Source organism: Chrysemys picta, chromosome 8 (assembly GCF_011386835.1).
Source record: "Chrysemys picta bellii isolate R12L10 chromosome 8, ASM1138683v2, whole genome shotgun sequence".
Classification (NCBI taxonomy): domain Eukaryota; kingdom Metazoa; phylum Chordata; order Testudines; family Emydidae; genus Chrysemys; species Chrysemys picta.
Window position 1 is genome coordinate 16,746,846 of NC_088798.1, and position 19,112 is coordinate 16,765,957.

The 19,112-nt window shown below is 40.2% G+C and overlaps 1 protein-coding gene across 8 annotated transcripts in view; it reads left to right on the plus strand.

The window, feature by feature from the left end:
* Positions 1–19,112, plus strand: part of PATJ (PATJ crumbs cell polarity complex component) — a 212,504-nt gene that overhangs the window by 53,239 nt on the left and 140,153 nt on the right. For all 8 annotated transcript variants that reach the window (XM_065555402.1, XM_065555403.1, XM_065555408.1 and 5 more), the window contains one exon: positions 2,096–2,227. In XM_065555402.1, coding sequence (XP_065411474.1) covers positions 2,096–2,227 — 132 coding nt within the window. The remainder of the gene's footprint in view (positions 1–2,095; positions 2,228–19,112) is intronic.

Below are 19,112 nucleotides of genomic sequence, written 5' to 3' on the forward strand. Positions count from 1 at the left end.
GTTTGAACAAGCCACGCATAGAGTTCTGATACCATTTTCTTCCTCATACACCACCAGATGACTTTCCTAGGAGACTCAACATGTTTTTAAAGTATGAACACGAAATTGGGTAGGAAAGTTTGGAGCATCGTGACATTTGTGCTTTTACATATATAAATACAATGTGCCAAGGTAGCTTTTGGTAGTGGATGTCCCAAACTCATTAACTCAAGGAGAGCAGGACTTGGCTTTAATTAGTGTAGTAGTGACAGAATAGCCCAAGTCTTTGGGTGGGTTGAAATGAACCATGGTGAGATATTCTGGAACTTAAATAGAACACTGTGAATCTCCATGTGAAAATTATATTTCATTAAACAATAACAAATCTAACTGATTTAGTGACATTTTCTCTTTAAAGCTAAAGCACAAAGTGTTCAACAGAGACCCAGGAACACTTGACTAGAAGGTGCATGGCTTCTGAGTGATGCTTTGACTTTTTCATGTTCCTAGGCTATGACAGTATTTTAGGTAATGTGTTTTCAGTGAAAGATATTTCATGTTCGCAACTTTAATGTTTACTCAGGTAGGTTACTAAAAACTTCATTGTACTATAAATACAAGGTATGTAAATCACTAAGCTAGCATGCTGACTATGTACATCAAATACATCATTCTTCAGCTTAATAGGTGAGCAGGAGCTTTGAATTATACTAAATCTAAGCCTTGCTCCCATTAGCTGATTACTTCCATCTTGCAAATCAAGTTTTTATGCAAAACTGGGAAAACAGGAGCCTTAGCACTTATTTCCATGGTAGAAGCCTTAAAAATCCCAAATTAAGTGTTGAATCTTGTAACATTTTTCCATTATAAAATGTATTTATTCCTGGTTGCCCCTTCTCCCTGATCTAGATTCTGCTTGGTAGGATGGCCTTCCTAGGAAGATAGGTTGGCCAGTACTATGGATATTTTGTTCAATAGTGGAGGCACAAAGAGGAACCATGTGCCATTTGGAATGGTCCCTTCTATTGTTATAGAATTCCTTCTTCCTTACTACTTGACTTTGCCTTTTAATGAATATTTTTCATCCGTATGACACCAGTTAAGTGCATTTGCCAACAATTGATACTGACTGAATGACCCAAAGACTCTCTTGCTCCTTAAATCCACCTCCACAATATTTCTACTTTCTTCTGATCTAGGGAGCAAGAAGCCATGTCTGTGATTATAGCTTCTTTATCCCTTTGGGCCAGTGGTGATGGTTTGTGATACCTGCGTGCTTACACAATGAGCTGAAATTAAATGATTGCTATGTTAATAATGGAAGGTCCTCAAGTTTCCTGATGACAATTTCCATTCAAACTTCGCAGAGATCATGCTACTTGCCTGCGGACTTCCTTTTTTTTCTTTTACATTTGCAATATTGTTTCTCTCTACAACACATGATGCAATAGCAATAAAATTTGTAATCTGTATTTTATCTTAGACAACAAGGGATGATTTTTTCCCCAAAACTTTTTGAAATACACTTGTGAAGTCAGTTATTTTTAGAGGGATTTGTGTTTCTCTCTCTTCCAGAGTTCAAAGGTTAAAGGGGGAAAAAAAAAGTTTTTTTCAAAGTCATGTGCTCACATAGTTGCAATTTGGGATTGATTAAGATTCTAATACTTAAAATCCTCAGGACCTTCTGTCTTTTCATGGGCTTTCCCTTATGTGGTGGTTAAATCCTTGTGTTGAGAAATTTATTTTTCCTTTTATGCATCTAATGGGATGGCCGAAGTCCATTGACATGTAAAAGGTTAGTGCCATTAGTGTAATTAGAAATAATCCTTAACGTTATATAATTACATCTCAGTATGTGTGTGCAGTGTTAGGCCCTGATGGACATGTTTAGCTTTGCTGTTGGGAGTGGTCACAATGGGACTTCCTGTGGTAAATGCATAAGTGTTTGCAAGATCAGGACCCTAGTCTGAATGGAATTAGAGAAAAAGGATATATAATATTTCAGATGAGTTCCATCTTGGATGAACCATTAATGTAGGAGGAATATTGAATGAATAAACTTCCATCCAGAACTAAAAATAGGGATAGTATTTGCAGCAGATATTTTATTTTTCAGATGAAACCAGAAGTAGACCTTCATCCTGAAGAGGAAGGAGATGGTGAACTAGCATTGTGGTCTCCTGATGTGAAAGTTATTGAACTAGAAAAAGACTATAAAGGTTTAGGATTCAGCATTTTAGATTATCAGGTATGCTATTCCTTGTACTGTATATATCAATAAATACTGAAAATACCTCTGATCCTCTCTTTCCCTTTGTACTGTGCCTAAAAATTTCCTGTAAATATTGTTATGATGATTTGGTAATATATTTATAACATACTACAGTGACATTGCACTTGGACTTTGAAATTTGGGAGAAATTATTTATTCCTTTGAGGCCAAATTTTCTTGTTACACTGGACCAACTATGTAAAGTTGGTAGAACATTGTTTTAACCCAGACTAATTACTGGATATAATAAAGTGCAGTTAATCATCCTCTAACTCCTAACTTTGTGTTTAAAGGCTACGGGTTCTCTTAATCACTGGGAATTACTTTATAAATAATTGAGTAGTGAGAAAGCATTTAGTATCACAACATTTTTTTGCTATTTGTTAAATGTTTTGTCAATTTCCCCTCTCCCTCCTTCAGTTAAAAATACATTTGTGATGAGCCTGTTAGTACAGTGCTTTGCACAGGGGCTCCTAGGTGTCATGGTAATACAAATCAATAACCATTGGTTCTTTAGGCCTGATCCAAAGGCCATTAAAGTCAATGGGAAGACTCCTGTTATGATCAATAGACTTTGGATCAGACCCTTAAAGCACAACTATTCATTTTCCAACTTAAGGGCCCTTGATGCCAAGTTTCACCACAATTGACTTCCATGGTGAGGTTATAAAGCCAGAAGTGACAAATGGGGTCAGCATGTGAAACCCAATTTAACTCCTCTGCTAATAAAGTAATAAATTGCTTTAATTTCATGTATTGTATAAGAATAGGGTATAGACATTAAATAATTTTGTCTCTTGACTGCTTTAAATTTTTAGACCAATGTACTTGGGGCACAGAATTTTTTCATTATTTTTCTTAAAAGGAGCTGAATCTCAGACCCCAATAATAGCTTAAAGCAAATTATTCTTAAAAACAATCTTTTTTTTATGTTAAAAAAAAAAGTTGTGGAACAGATTTCATAGACATGATCCTAAAGCTCCTTAGTAATTAAGAGCCAAAGTCTCTGCCAGTGTAATTGGGTAAAATTCTATTGAATCTGTGCCCACTTACATTAGTAAAGAATTTGGCCCTAAATAAAGATATAAAAAATATCAGAATTTTAAGGTTAGGATGAAGTTTCTAATGTTATCCGTCAATGTGATATTTTAAAACCCCTAAGCACCATACTCCTAAGAATTAAAATTGCTGGATTGCTTTTCGTAATAACATAAACATTTGAGCGCTGCCTAAACGTTGTGGTTGAAGGAAAAAAATGTAGTCTATCATTGCACATAAATGTCAAGTGATATAAAAATCAATTATATTTTATACAATAAGACATGAATCAGGAACAGATTAAAATAAAAATACTTGGGGTATTATGCAAAACCATTAATTCCGTATTTTGCCAGTGTGATTTAAGATTACTGAAAGTAGATCCTGTTAGTCATTTTTGCTGATATGTGTTGTGATACAGTGCCAGTTTTTCAGTAGAGTCCCTGGGACTCTACAAAGCAGCAATACACTGATTTGTTTTTAAGTTCTCATATAATAAGAATTAATGAAGGCTTTAATAACAGGCTTTTTATTTACTTATTCACAAATGTAAATACATTAGTAATATTGGGATCCTTGCAGATTTAAATACTTTCAGATCAATATTAAATAAACCGTAATCCACTTAATCTCAGCTCTATAATTACAAGATATTGTGCTATTTTTCTGTTCAGGATTGCCTTGTAAAGCTGTGTTGCTCTTCCCAGAAGAGTTCTCTGTGTGTGTGTGTGTGTGTGTGTGTGTGTGTGTGTGTGTGTGTGTGTGTGAGAGAGAGAGAGAGCGCACTTCATTTAAAAAACAATTAATAGTCCTCAGTCATGGAAAGAAGTGGTCTGAGTTTGCCTACTGGAAAATTATCCAGAACTCTTGCATGGGGTGATTTTGAAAAGCACAAATGAGAGGTGCACAGCTCTCACTGAAAATCAGTGGAAACTGGGTGCCTAAAATCCCATTTCTGCCTTTAAACTTCCCCCTCCTAAGTTAATACTGCTTTAAAAATGTAAGTGTCCAGCCCCATGTAGTTTGCTTCTAAAGCTTTATTGAGAAAAAATTCAAGCTTTACAATGGCAAATATACTGATGTACAAGATGTTTTCACTGTTTATACGTAAAGTGCATAAATAGTGTCCATTTAGGTGACCAGTAACTTTAAAATTTAAGTTTGGTATTTGTGAGATAATTGAGTTATAACATTTCTTGCTGCGAGTGATTTAGATGATAAATCCAAATGAGTGAAACTCCTTTTTTGCAAGGCAAAGGAAAGATGATTTTGTGGAAGAACAAAGACCATATCTGTGACTTTCAGTGTTTCAGGTATTAAACTGTAAGCTTCTAATGTATAGGCATATTGGACCAGAAGTCTGTGATAGTGGCTGTTACCAGACGCTTTAGGAAAGGTGCAAGAAAACCCTGTTGTAATCATTTATGGAACTACCTGCCTCTTGGGATGGGTGGTTGGCGGGGGGGAGGGGTGTTCTTCTGACTCTCATCCTTGAATGGCTGGTGTATACTCTGAAGCAAGAGAGTTTATTCCTCCATCTTAATTTTTGTTATCCTATCTATCTGTTACGTTCCTGGCATACACATAGAGAAGTTTGTTTAAAAACATAAAATACTTTTGCTGAAAGGTTGCAACATAACACTGTTTCTTAGAATTCAGAATGATACCGCACAAGAACCCAAAACCAGAGATAAAGCAGGCTCCCCATATCTTACTCTAGGCGGGCTCTCTGCAGACTGACTTCTGAAAGACCCTGATTGCATGCTTCCCTACATAGCCTCCTAACCTGCAAGCAGGAGTAGGGAAACCTTTAGGATTTAAAGTGACAGGTTGTAATTTTTACACTGTTTTTTCAGTACAGCACGCTATCTGATATAACTGTGAGGGTATGCCTACACAGCAAAGAAAAACCCCGGGCTGGGCTGGCCTGTGCCTGCCGACTCGGGCTCACAGGGCTTGGGTTACGTAGGCTGTTTCATTGCTGTGTAGACTTCTGGGCTCAGGCTGGAGCCCAGGCTCTATGATCCTGCAGGGTGGAAGTCTACACTGCAATGAAACAGCCCCCGCAGCGAGCCTGGAGTCAGCTGGCACAGGCCAGCTGCAGGTGTTTCTTTGCTGTGTAGACAAACTCTGAGTGTTCTCATTATCCATATAAATGTTTAATCCTACATTGAATCCTATTAAACTATTGTCCTGAAAGATCTGTTGTGTCCCAGTGTAAGTTTTCTGATACTTCATAGTACAAGCCCATTTGTGCTTCCGAAAAGCAATACTAATAAAAACTCTTAGCGATGGAGAATAGGAATTGAGAACTGAGAGAGTGAAATTATTACTCTGGCATATTAATTTTTAATGGACTATCCTTCTCATGATGTTACATCTATAAAATAAATAAGCGTATCCCAAGTGATCTAAAAGATATTCCGAGAAATGTATAAATGTAATGTCAGCTAATTTATACTTAACTTACATAACTTTAATTACAAATTAATTATACTGATTAAGAGTGACCAATAATATTTCTACCTTTTCCCTACATTTTGTTTTTGTTTTCCTTTTTTGTGTTTAGTAACTTAAGTGCTTGAAATCAGATTTTTTTTTTCCTATTTACAGGCTCCTCATGGAAGGATCTATTGCTGAAACATATGGTATCACTACACGAAGAGTGGGGCGTAGCCTTTGTGCTACCATAGAACATTTGTCTAAATTTTAAGCTTGGGATTTTCAGCTTTGCATGGTCATTTAAACTTAATAGATCTATTTGCATTCACCAGATCTACTAAATTGAAATGAGAAGTTTTAAAACTACTAAGCTTAACCTTGCAGGCAAGATGCCATGCTGTAGAAACAGGTGATCCCATGATGGAGCCCCTAAAATTGTGTGATATGTTTCACTGGATTCCTCCCTGAGGGGGTCTGTTTATTTTAAATAACAGCTTCCCGCTCAAGACTTGGTTGCTTAAAATGAGTAATAGTGCTGATGTTGTAAAAATACAATGTGGTGAGATCAGTCAGATCTCTTAATTTAAGCCTGGTCATTCTTGGGGACAGTTTGGATGGGATACCTCTGAAGGAAAATCCCAGGTACAGTGGTACATGATGATGGAGATTCTACAAGCGGTATGCCGCCTTCTGAGTTGACTGTGAACCTATATCTCAGTGGAGTCATGAGGAGTATTGTGTTACTGAAGATTCCATCTTAAAACACAAGTCCTGTCTACTTTCTAGTTATTAAGGAAGGCGTGGTGTAAAGTTTAGTATCCTGGCCAATTTCTAGGTTGAGCAATATTCTTGATCTCCTTTAATTTTCCCCAAAATTTCACTTGGAGGAGTTACTCTGCTCCATCTCCTAATTAACTTTTATGTAGCATTGCTGACATGTTCAGTGGTAACTACATTGTGGTGGTGGGTGAGTGATCCTGATGTTTAATCTGTAAAGTGCTTTGGGCTCGTTTAGGATATAAGGTGCTGTACATGAACATTGTTCTCTGCCAATAGGGATGAAAGTTTTGCTTATTAGCAACTTTGACTATCACAAAGAAGGGGTGGAGGTTTGGTTCAACCAGAGGACTAAACCACCCAACCAGCCAGAGGAAATATAAATGTTTGATGAATAGCCACCATTGCTAGTAGTAGTGATACTTTTTTCTTTCCTTTTTAAGGAAAAGGCAAGAGAAAATGATGCTTCAATCGGAAAAATGGGAAACACTGTTATATAAAAATGAGTATGATCATGTGGGGGAAGATAGGGAGGAAGGAAATTCAGCACCCAAGATATAGACATTTAGAGACTGATGAAATCAGATACTAGGAAGGATAGTCCATTGAGCCTTGGGTTCTGAAAAAATAGCCTTTAGCATAGACCTAGCAGAGCAAAGAGATTCCATAACCAATTAGTGATGTGTTACAGACGTATAGGGAAAACCACAGGCAGTTGTCCTGCAAATTTTGTGCAATTGTATTAACCAGAAGCTGACTCTTTATCAAATTAAACAAGATGCTAAACAGACTTTTCATGGAGCGTAATTGCCTGTGTTTGGAATTCACAGTACTTTAAAATATTTGATATGTGAGTACAGCTAGAACGGTGGTGGGGTGGTATGGTAGTGCTGGAGGTATAGGAATATTGGCAGAAAGGTGGGCTTGCATTGTACACAGCATCTTTAATCCACAAAGATTCCAAAGTACTCTTTGAATTGCTTCAGTCACATCTGAAACTCAGTGACTACTGGGGCCAAATGCAGGTGCGGCTGAACAATGCATAACAGAATACAAACAAAAAAATCGCACAGCCATTTCCAAAAGAGGCCCCAGGAGTTTTAAAGAGAGACACCCTAATCCATTCATATGCTGCTTGGAGTGTTCACCAGTTTGATTTGGGCTGGAGCATTGTATAACATCCCTCTTCCTAAACACTTTGCGCTCTTACAATTTTTGGGGTTTAGGCCACCTTGAAATGAATGTGTTTTGGACAGAGGCATATTCACATCCCCATGAAGCACACTTTCACCTGTTCATGTGATGGAAACCAGTGGCTTATTGGCAAGCATAGTCATACAGCTATATTAAAAAGCAGTTGTATCGTGGCTATCCGCTTGGTACTGGAAAAGCTGATGAAGGCTGCTTTTCTTCCATCTCTACGACCCATCCATATTTATTAACATCAAAGTACTGTAAGCCTTAATGCCAACTGTGCTGAAGATCTTGTCTGACAGAGAATTTGCATCTTTCCCTTTATGGGAAAGTTCCACGTCCCTTAAATCATATTAAGCTTCTTGATTTGAAAAATAATACTATATAGTGTGTTCATGAATGTAGCTATTGAGAAAATTCTTTCATAGTTCTGCTTAAATACTGCTTTTCAGTACTGAAAAGGGGATGAATGGAATGAACACATTCCTGATGGAGTTTCTAGGGTACTTGTGATGAGTGACTTTCAAAACCTCAATACAGCAGTACTAAAGGCATCAGGAGTCCAGAAGCCACTTTAACAGATCAGAGGCTTTATATATCAGCATGAGATCCAGATGGGATAGACGGAAAAAGTTCACTGTTGTAAAGAAACTAAAGAAGAGCTGAGATGGAAAAAGTTCTAAGAGGACTTGGATCTGTGCTGAGGTGCAGTTTGGGAATGGTAACGCTGATTTCTCCCAGAATGAAAAGTTAGGAGAGAATCCCATGATGTGTTACAGGAGGAAGAAGAAGAAAGAAGTAGTATTTGTAAAGGGGACTGCCCTATCCCATGGATTGGCTCTCATTATGTTTCTTGGTTTTTTTTTTTAAGCAGATTTTGCTTTGTGAACTGTCATGGTTGTTTTCCAGGTAAAATACCTGATTTTGGAGAGATCTTGGGCATTAGGCTGGAACATCTGTTCCTGTTCATTCAGAGTCCTTGAAATAACTAAAATAATAAACAGTAGTATTAAAAGTTAGAAACCTTTCCCTCCTCCTCCAGTAAATACAGATTGGGTCACTTTTTGAATTTCTTGTCTGCTGCAAGAAAGTCTTTTATCTTTAAATGTACAGGAAATCATCATCATTATTCTGTAGGACAGGGTGGGAATTTAAGGGGTCGGTACTGTAGCTTGAACAGTCGTTAAAAAGCGAAGTGTTTTCTAAAAAATTAGTCATGAAAAGACTAGAAAAAGCTGTAGGAATGATTGGTGGTTATAGAAAGGCTCTGCAGTCTACCTGTGACAGTTGGAAGCTCATTTATGGCCCCAAGCAGATAAACGTGTGTTGGGACACATTAGAGGTGATAGGTGAACCTGAAAAGGTTCAGAAAAGTCCCTGAAAGTTAAACATCTCCACGTTTTCTCAGCATCTTCTCCTTCTCCCAAAAAAAGATGCAACTCATGAAATCTAGTCAAGATTTACCATTCTGACTATGTCCGGTTCCCCTTCGAATCCTTTCCCTGCCTTCTCCTTGCTGCCTTCTACATCAGTATTTAGAATACTGTAAATAAAATACAGTATTTAGAAAAGTGAGCTTTGTCCTCACTTTTATGTCTCTCTACAATTCTTCCTACTACCATTCTGTTCTCATCCTTTTCTCATGACCACTTCACTCCACCAAAGCTCCCACTCCCAACAGTCTTCCTTCAGCCTGGCCTGCTGCATGTAGACCCTCATCCCTGAACTGTCCAGCCCTGTCTCCAGTGTCCCCTTTAGATTCCACAGTCCCTCCCTATTGCAAGGGAATGGCTGTTGCTTATATCCTATGGTAGTCCTTCCTAGAATTCCTTGTGCCTCTAACTCCCATCTTTAAAATTATTACCCTGTGCTCTTCTTCCTATTTACTGCTCCTCCACTGAGTAATTATGAGTACTACAGTGGGCAGAGTTTTGTTTTTTGTTTAGAAACTAGCGAAACAGTTTTGCTTGCTTTACTGCATCCCATTCACCAAGGTTCAACTGCTTGTTTTCTATTTATAGGGCAAATTCCTCTGGGCAGGAAGCTTTTCTCTTTTACAAAAAACAAACAAACAAACACACAAAAAAAACACCTACCACCCTTTTGGGTGCTGTATAAATAGTAATGAAGAGCTCAGCAGGTTACTGTTAACTGCACCAGAGGGCCCCACAGAGAAATGCTGACTCAGTAAAGTTATTGCTTAAGAATCATGAGGATCCCAGTTTGAGTCTGGGCCATGCTCAAATGTAGAATATTGATTAAGTCCATTCATGTGATTGGAAATAAGACCACTGGTTGTTCAACTGCACTAAGGCTGTCTGCACTAATGTCGGGCTTCTAGCTGATACGTGCAACCATTGCTTTGATTGACTGTATTTGTATTTTCCCCTTTACTCCCATTTTCTCTGTGACCCCACCTGTTTATAGTTTTCTCCCTTGCCCATCTAAGCTGGGGGGAGGGTAGGGGAGAGTTGGTACCCCCTGCTGGTTTCCAATTAGGTGTTTTAAAAATCTTGTCTGGGTTTTTCTTGAGTCAGCATCCGATGTGCTCCCTGAATCCTGGGAAGCCCAAGAGTTTATGCTATTAGAAGTGGGCAGCTGGCTTCAGCCCAGAATTTCAGTTCTGCTGAGCCCTAGCAAAGGATACGGAATATCACCAAAGGTAGAGAGAACCTGGGGATAGCATAGAATTTGAGTAGAGGGAGCAGGTGGCTGGGAAAAGTGTTTTTGAAGGAGTGGCTGGAAGAGAGACAGAAACTAGGCTCAGGCAGAGGAGAAAAAATTGGGCAGAAAGCTTATTGTACTTGGTGAGAGGGAGCTGAGTATGGAGACTTCTGGGTGTGACGAGGTTGGATTATGAGTGAGGGGCCAAAACTCAGGATGTTTTTTTTTTAAACTGTAAAAAGATGAGGATGAAGTTTAGGCCTGGCCTTGGGGTACCTGAAACAAATCTATATGGAATGCTTCTCTTCAGAGACTAGTTCCTCGACAAGTAATAGCTAATTGTTCATTAAGGAAAGTGTCATAATTTGGTTTGTACCTGGCTCCCCCCAAAGAAATACTTTCGAACAACAACACAAAACCAAAGGAATGCAATTTGTTGTTTTCTATGGAGAAAACAAACAGTGGGTCAAGTGGGGCTCATGAACTTTGCAAGAGTTAGGCCCACTTCCCAAAGGCATTACAGAAAGTGCAGTGCACCTCTGTCCAAACTACCTACTGTACATCCTTACTTCCCCAGCACATGAACCTCTTCCGAGCAGTAATTAGTCTGTACCAAGAAGAACAGGAGTACTTGTGGCACCTTAGAGACTAACAAATTTATTAGAGCATAAGCTTATTTATTATTTATTATTATCTCTAATAAATTTGTTAGTCTCTAAGGTGCCACAAGTACTCTTGTTCTTTTTGTGGATACAGACTAACACGGCTGCTACTCTGAAACTAGTCTGTACCAAACTCGGTGGCGGTTTGAGTGAATAAATGAGTAAAGGCCATTAAGTTCATTCCACTTACAGTAGAAGACAGATTTGATTTCAGACCACCAGGAGTGAAGGGCTAGTGCAGAAAACCCATTCTGCCACCTACCCCTCCCATCCAGTTATTTATCTTTCCTCTTTTTCTGTGTTTTGTTTTTCTTTCTCTCTGAATTCCTGTTTCTTTACTGACATTTCTCACAACAGAAGTTTTGATTAATGCCAGCTGTGAACTAGTTTCTGAAATTCTTTTGCTTTATTCCCTCACTGCAGATCAATAAATACCCATGTTTTATTTCCCAAGCTTTGCTTTCCTCCATCCAAAAAAAAAAAGCAACCTCGCCTTTTTTCTGTTTCAGGTTTGTGTTAAAGGTTCACATATTAATAAATCTGTAGTTTACCCGCTTGCTAAGGTATAGGTTCTTTTTGTGTGGAATAGTTATGAGTAAGTAGTGTTATTGGCTTCAATTTATCATGAGCAGGAGTTGCAGAATCAGGTCTTAAACGTTTTGTATTCCAGTCCAGTTGTCTCCGGAGTCTTGAGTTTGCTGGTGATTGACTGCAGGGTGGAGCGTGCAATGGTAGAAAATAGCCAGATCTAACAAACTATTAGCTCTTTCCAGGAGGTGGAATTTTGAAAGACATCTTGTAGAGTTAGGGCAGCTGTAACTGTTTTTAGAATTAACTTCCCTCCTCACACCAATGCTACAGGGAAAGGGCTTTGATCATTTGGGCCATTAGGCTTAAACCGTCATTGCACTAACCCCAGAGAGGACTGGGAAGGGAAAGGGACTCCCATCACAATTTCTCCTCTGCTCTCCTCTTTCCTCCAAGGGGAAAGTAAGTTCCTGCACCTGAACAGGGTTCAGCTTACTTCTGTCCCCCCAGTTCTAACTAGTTTGATGGCCGGCGTGTTGAGGAGGCTTTGCAGAAGGAGTAGTGTCCATGCTTTGCCCGAACTCTTCACTGGATGCGAAGCCATGGTATAAGCATCTCTAATACAGCTACGCTGGGGATTGACCAAGGGGTGAGGAAAGGGATTTCCTCCTGTCCCTGGCCATTTTCGGGATAGTCAAAATCAAGCCCTTGGTAAATTACCCGTTAATCCTCACCATACTATTATCTATGGTTTGCTTGTTCTTTGTTTGGGGCTTAAAGAGGGTTATAATTTGTCTATTGCTCAGTGCTCAGTTTTTGCTGAGAAGTTTAGTTTGTGAGAGTGTGTGTATGAGGTTATTTTCTCAGTACATGTAATCGTGAGTGAGAGATGTGAATAAGCGGGGCATGGTTTAAGTTAGTCACATTCTGATCAATTTCTCAATATTTTGGTCAAAGAGGAAAACAAGGTTTTGGTTACATACAGCAGAACAGAAGAAACAGCAAAATTAATGACTTTGGGAGGTCTCTTGAATATGGAAAAACTGTCATAAAAATAATGCTGGGAAACAATTTACATATTTGGTTTTGTGCTTTTTCTAGTAGAAGTCAACATACTTTCAAACACAAATTCAGCTTAAGATTTAGGTCTGATATTATGTTTAATTTTTTCTTTTAAATTTTGAATATCTGGGATGTTTTTTGATTAGTAACAATGCTGGCTTTCCTATACTAACCAGAGATCTATCTGTCTGATAAATATATTTCATGTGATTTGCAGGCCAAGCTGATTTGCATTAATGGACAGAATAAATTTGAGCAAACTGTCTGCTTATGTTGGTTGAATCATGTTTCCTTTTTCTGTTCAATATTTTTCATGCCTTAGCCCAGTTATTACTAGTTAAACTTGATTATATGCCCTTGGTTAACTTTATACCTGTTGAGGTGAAAGATTGTAGTTTGAATATCAGAGAGAGATTTAAGTCTTATTTAATTCAAGATACAAAATGAAGGTTGTAAAAAAATAAATTAATGTACATTAGTACTGTAAGTGATCCCATGCAAAATGTAATGTCACAGTAACCTAATTAACATCCTCTGATCTGTAACATGTTTCTCTTGGCTCTGTCTTATAAATCCCGCACTACACAAATTGGCAGATGCAAAATTGTTCAGATAACTTAAAATTGGTACAGAAAAACGGTCTCAAACGGTTTGTTTTGGGACTGTTTACTGTACCGTGCAGTACTATTCTTGGTACACATTAACAGGTAAGTTCTTTTGGGGCAGCAGGCAGTTTGTTGCAATGTTCACGGAAGTTGATCCAGCCTAACGCAGATTTTAAGTGGTGTCAAAGCTAATACATTCTGAAACTAAGGGAGAATAATAGTGTATAGTAAATGTCAGTCACCTGCAGTTGTATATTTTCACATATACTCCTTCTACGTGAGTCTAGGTATGGTTAGCATTAAATCTATACTTATTAGGCTGTTGCATTCAGAATTTTGATGCATATCCTTGGTGCCTAACATATTGTGCAAAATCTGATAGCCCAGCAGAATGGGATGCATGTTGTTAACTTAAAACTCCTCTGTTATTGTGGGTACTGTCACTGGTCTTTAGTGCCCTCTATTGGGTAACACAGAAATTTCATAGGCTTTGGAAATAATAAAGGCATCAGTCAATGAGTATCATTTTTAGAGTGACCAGACAGCAAGTGTATAAAATCAGGACAGGGAGTGGAGGATAATAGGTGCCTATATAAGACAAAGCCCCAAATATCCGGACTGTACTGATACAATCATTTTTTGTATAAAGAAACTTGGTAGCTGAGAGTTGAAAACCATCAGTGTCTATGGCATGTGTAACTATTGCTTCAGCTTCACTAAAAGTATGAACTCCATCAGCATAGCCCCATGGGGCTATGCTGACATATGCTCATGGGGCTTATAACAGCATTCCAGCAAGCTCAGCTTTTTAAGAGACTTCTTGCAGTTCAGAACCAGGACCCCCAGAGAGAGCAATTCAGGTGGCCTCTTTTTGACTCTTGGCATTGTTAAATGAATCCAGAACAAATGAGGCTCTGAGAATGGCAAGGCAAACATGACACCCTAGCTCAAGGAAAGGTTTGTGGGTTTTGAATGGAAAAAACTATGGTTAGACATAGTATATTTCACATTTGTGTTAAATCTGAGTAAATTGTGACCATTTCGTGCAAGTTCATATGTACTAGGTCAGGCCTAATGCAAAGGTAAAAAAAGACAACTACCAGGCCCCATTTCCTAAAGGGATATTTGAAGGTGCAGTCACCTCTTGTCTGTTGAGTTGTGAACATGGTAAAATGTGCCAGATCTTTTTAGTCTTGTTTGATCCCTAAGGAAATAAATTTGTCCCAGTGACCATGCTAGTAATGGAAGCTCCCCACCATTTTCCTCTCGAGACCTATTAATTTGCTTTTCCTGTTTGCTTATAAATAATTTTACCATTTACTTTAGAAGTGCTTCCTTAGACATATGTGTCTAGTTTTAGACAGAGGACTTGTACTGGAGTGAATTTGGCTTAATCTGTTTTTAGTTCTCCCAGCAAGATAACATTTTAACTCTAAATTGGGGTTTTCCCTAGTCTATCACACTCATCCTACCTCCCAGGTAAATGAACCTCTTACCTGGAAGTCACTAGCTGAAATCCAGACATGGCTGGTAGTGACTAAAGACAGCCTTATCTGTTGGCTTAATGGTGGCCTATATGAAATGAGTTGATAGCCTCAGTCTAGAAGATAAGTATTCAAGATCTAAAACTCACCATGATTAACACTCTTGTTGCTAGTGGCAGGAGAGAGATCATGGATCAATGTATGAATATAGAGGAGGTCACTACAGAGCGCCACAGGCACCTTAGCAGGGCTGTATGGAGGAAGCTTGCACTGCCATTGCTTGCACAGCTCCTGTGACTACATAGAAAACTCTGGCAGCCAGTGCTGTCAACATGCTGCTAGGTTTCTAAAGTCAATTTTTATTCATGGTTTACAAGACACAAACATGAGTTAACTCATTTGCTATCAGCATTTAGCAAGTACTGTTTTTTCATAGTGTCTTTGTTATTAGTTTTGAGTTAAGTCATTAGTAAGAGAGGGTCTTTGTTAAACACTTTCTTTTCTTTTGAAAAGAAAAGTAAAATGCAGTCCAAAGATTTTAGACCAAAGCTATCCTCCCAAATTATACAGCTTATTTATTGCCAGGTAAATCTTTATTTTTTTTAATAGCTTCAGGCCACAGAAAGCAATTGTTATGGAAAGTTGTCTTCTGGCCATCACGTTGTGATGCATGGCTATTGGTGACAAACTATTCAGCTTGTCTGGAGGACTGCTTAGGTTTCTGACTGATACGCCACTGTCACTGTGGTTTACATTGCTCTTCTCTTCCTGTACAATAGCTCCCTCTGCTTGAAAACATCAGCGTAATTATAACCTAGAGCAGAATGAGACCCTTGTTTTGTATTAGCCGGATTGGTGATTTTTATACTAATTCTTCTTCTATGTTTCATTCACTGATGTTTAATCTGCACAGATATTTGGCTTGCAGTGGGGGCAAGTGAGACGCTGCAAAATAATAATAGTCCTGCCTTTTGACATCTTACCCTGACCAAGTCAATATAAAGAATTGTGCAAGTACTCTGGCCTTTTCCATGTTAGCAACAGAACCAGAGCTGGTTGGTATATTTTCAACTAACTGAAATTTAATTGAAAAAAGCTGTCTCGTCAAGGCTGAAAAATTTTGGTTTTGATGAAGACTTCATCAAAAGGAGAGAGAGAAACTCGGACTATAGGCTGGTGGTTACAGTGCTTGTTTGCAACAAGGGAAACCTCAGGTTCAAGTCCCTGCTTTGCATCGATCAGTGATCTGGGATGAAAATCTCTGCAGAGCAAGGATTTGAACCTGCCTTCCCCACATCCCAGGTCCTAATTGCCAGCTTCATGCAGATTTTTCTTTTCCCCACCACCCCTAGAAACTTTTTCTAGCATAATTTCCTGACATAGCTGTGCCAGCAAATCCCTAGTGTAAAAGCAGTTACACCAACTAAACTGTGCTTATGCTGGTATAGTCTAAGGGCTTGTCTACACTACAAAATTAAGTCGACTTTATCTAATTCGACCTCAAGCCCCCGAATTAATGAAGTCGATTGTGTGTGGCCACACCAGGCTCATTGTCTCGATGAGTGCGTTCTCAATAGCAGAGCCTGTATCCATGCACAAAGCAATGCATCATGGGTAGCTATCCCAAAGTGCAACTTGCCGCGGTGTGTTTTGGGAAGTTTGTGATGGGAACATTGTATCGGCATCCCATGATACACTGTGCTCCCTCCCTCATATCAATGACAAACAACCCAGTGGTTTTCGCGGTTTAAAACCACCGTGCGTATGCCATAACCCCAGAAGCATGGAGCCTGTTCAATTGTGCACTCTTGCTGTGAGCATCTCAAACACCTTGCGCCTTCTTCTGCAGTATTTCCAGAGCTGAAGTAGGGCCCACCGCGTGGAACATAGTGATGTCCTGCAAGCAGCCCTGCTGCAAGCCATTGAAAACACTTCACAGTTGCTGCTGGCAGTCACAGAGCAGCTGCACTCTGTTGAGTGCCATTTCTGGTCCCCTGAAACAAGCACTGACTGGTGGGACCGCATAATTTCGCAGGTATGGGATGACAAGCAGTGGCCACAGAACTTTTGAATGCAGAAGGCCACCTTCCAGGAACTTTGTGCAGAGCTTTTCCCTGCTCTGCAGTTCAGCAACACAAAAATGAGAACTGCTCTGACAGTGGAGAAACAAGTGGTGATCACGATTTGGAAGCTTGCAATGCCAGACAGTTACTGGTCAGTCAGGTATCAATTTGGAGTAGGTAAATCAACCATGGGAGCTGCTGTGCTCCAAGTTTGCAGGGCTATTAATCGACTTCTGCTACGAAAGGTAGGGTGTCTAGGAAATGCACAGGACATAGTGGATGGTTTTGTCACGATGGGGTTCCCTAATTGCCGTGGGGCGATAGAGGGCCCGCATATCCCCATCTTGGCACCAGACCACCTTGCCAAAGAGAACATAAACTGAAAGGGATACTTTTCAATGGTGTTGCAAGCGCTGGTGGATCACAGGGGACATTTCACCGACATCAACGTAGGATGGTTGGGAAAGGTTCATGACGTGCGCAGCCTTAGGAACTCGGGTCTGTTCAAAAAGCTGCAATCTGGGACTTTCTTTCCAGACCACAAAATTAACATTGATGACATTGAGATGCTATAGTTGTCCTGGGGGACCCAGCCAACCCCTTGTTCCCATGGCTCTTGAAGCCATATACTGGCCGTCTGGACAGCAGTAAGGAACGGTTCAACTATAGGCTCAGCAAGTGCAGAATGGTGGTTGAATGTGCCTTTGGTCATTTGAAAAGGCACTGGAGAAATCTATTAACAAGGTTGGACCTTAGTGAGGAGAACATCCCCATGGTTCTAGCAGCCTGCTGTGTGCTCCATAATATCTGGGGGGAAAAGGGAGAAATTTTCCCCAGGGGTGGGCAGTAGAGACAGATCGCATGGCAGCCATTTTTGAGCAGCCAGACACCAGGGCAATAAGAAGAGCACAGCATATCTGCGAGGCTTTGAAAAGTCATTTCAGTGATGAGTCACAGTAATGTGAGTTGCTTGTCTGCATTGTGCTTTCCCAAATCTTCACCTGGCTTGTCCCTGTAAAGCCAACCCCCTGCCCAAGCCCACTGCTTCTACTCAATAAAGTACATTTATTTCTCGAATCAATTTGCTTTATTTAAAGAAAAGTAAGTAAAGAGGGAGAACAGAAAGAAAAGGTAACTCTGGGGAAAAGGTTGTACAGTTGGAACGGGAGAAGCGTTTTCGGCTGTGTAATATAACACCACATTCCAGACCATCAAAGGTCTGTAAATGGGCACCTTCTGTTCCTTGTACCCTCCCCCCCCCCCTTAGTTAAGTGAAAGGGATAATGGAGTTTTTGCCCATGCCTCATGGAACGCTTTGGGAAGGGTGATTCTGCATCAGGCGATGCTGTCTGTCTGTCCACCAGGGTCTGCAGAAGGACTCTACCCTCTTGCTTCTGTTCCTGCCGTTCAACCAGACGCCTCAACATGTTTGCTTGGTCCCTCATAATCTGAAGCATCTCATCCTGCACCACACGCTCTCACAGGGCTCCAGGGTTAAAATATTTCCTGGCTCTCAGGGAGAATAGAGCCACTGCTCGCCTGTCTCCCATTCTGCTCTTCCTCATCCATCATATAATCCTCCTTGTTGTCCCTAGACTCTCACACCTGTGAGGTGTTCACGTTGCTTGTGGGGTGCTGGTAGGGTCCCCCTTGAGAATTGCATGCAGCTTGTTGTAGAACCGGCATGTGTGGGGTTCAGCACCAGAACGACTGTTCACCTCCCTTGCCTTCTGATATGCTGGGCAAAGTTCTTTTATTTTCACGCGGCACTGCTGTGTGTCCCTTGTGTAGCCCTTCTCCCCCATTCCACGAGCGATCTTTGCATAGATGTCAGCGTTTCTTCTGCTGGATCGGAGCTCTGCCTGTACAGACTCCTCTCCCCACACAGCGATGAGATCCACCACCTCCTGTGCAGACCAGGCTGGAGCGTATTTGGGGCGTGCAGTCTCCATGATCAGCTGTGCTCAAGTTGGCACACTCTCAATGCTGATCAACCAGGAAATGGGAAATCAAAAGTTCATGGGGCTTTAGCAGGGGATGGGCTTTTTCTGTGTACCTGGCTGCAGTGCAGCAGAGTTGAGAATGATCTCCAGAGCGGTCACAGATGAGCATTGTGGGACACCACCTGGAGGCCAATTAAGTCAAATTACACAATGCTGCGTCTGCACTACCTCGCAGTTGGCCCATGAAAATGAAACTAAGCGCTACGCCGCTTGCAGACGTGGATTACAGAAGTAGACATCAGAGGCGACTTAAGTCGACGTAAAGGACCCGGTAGTGTAGACACATACATTAACAGGTCGACTTAAGGCGGCTTCCTTCAACCTAACTCTGTAGTGTAG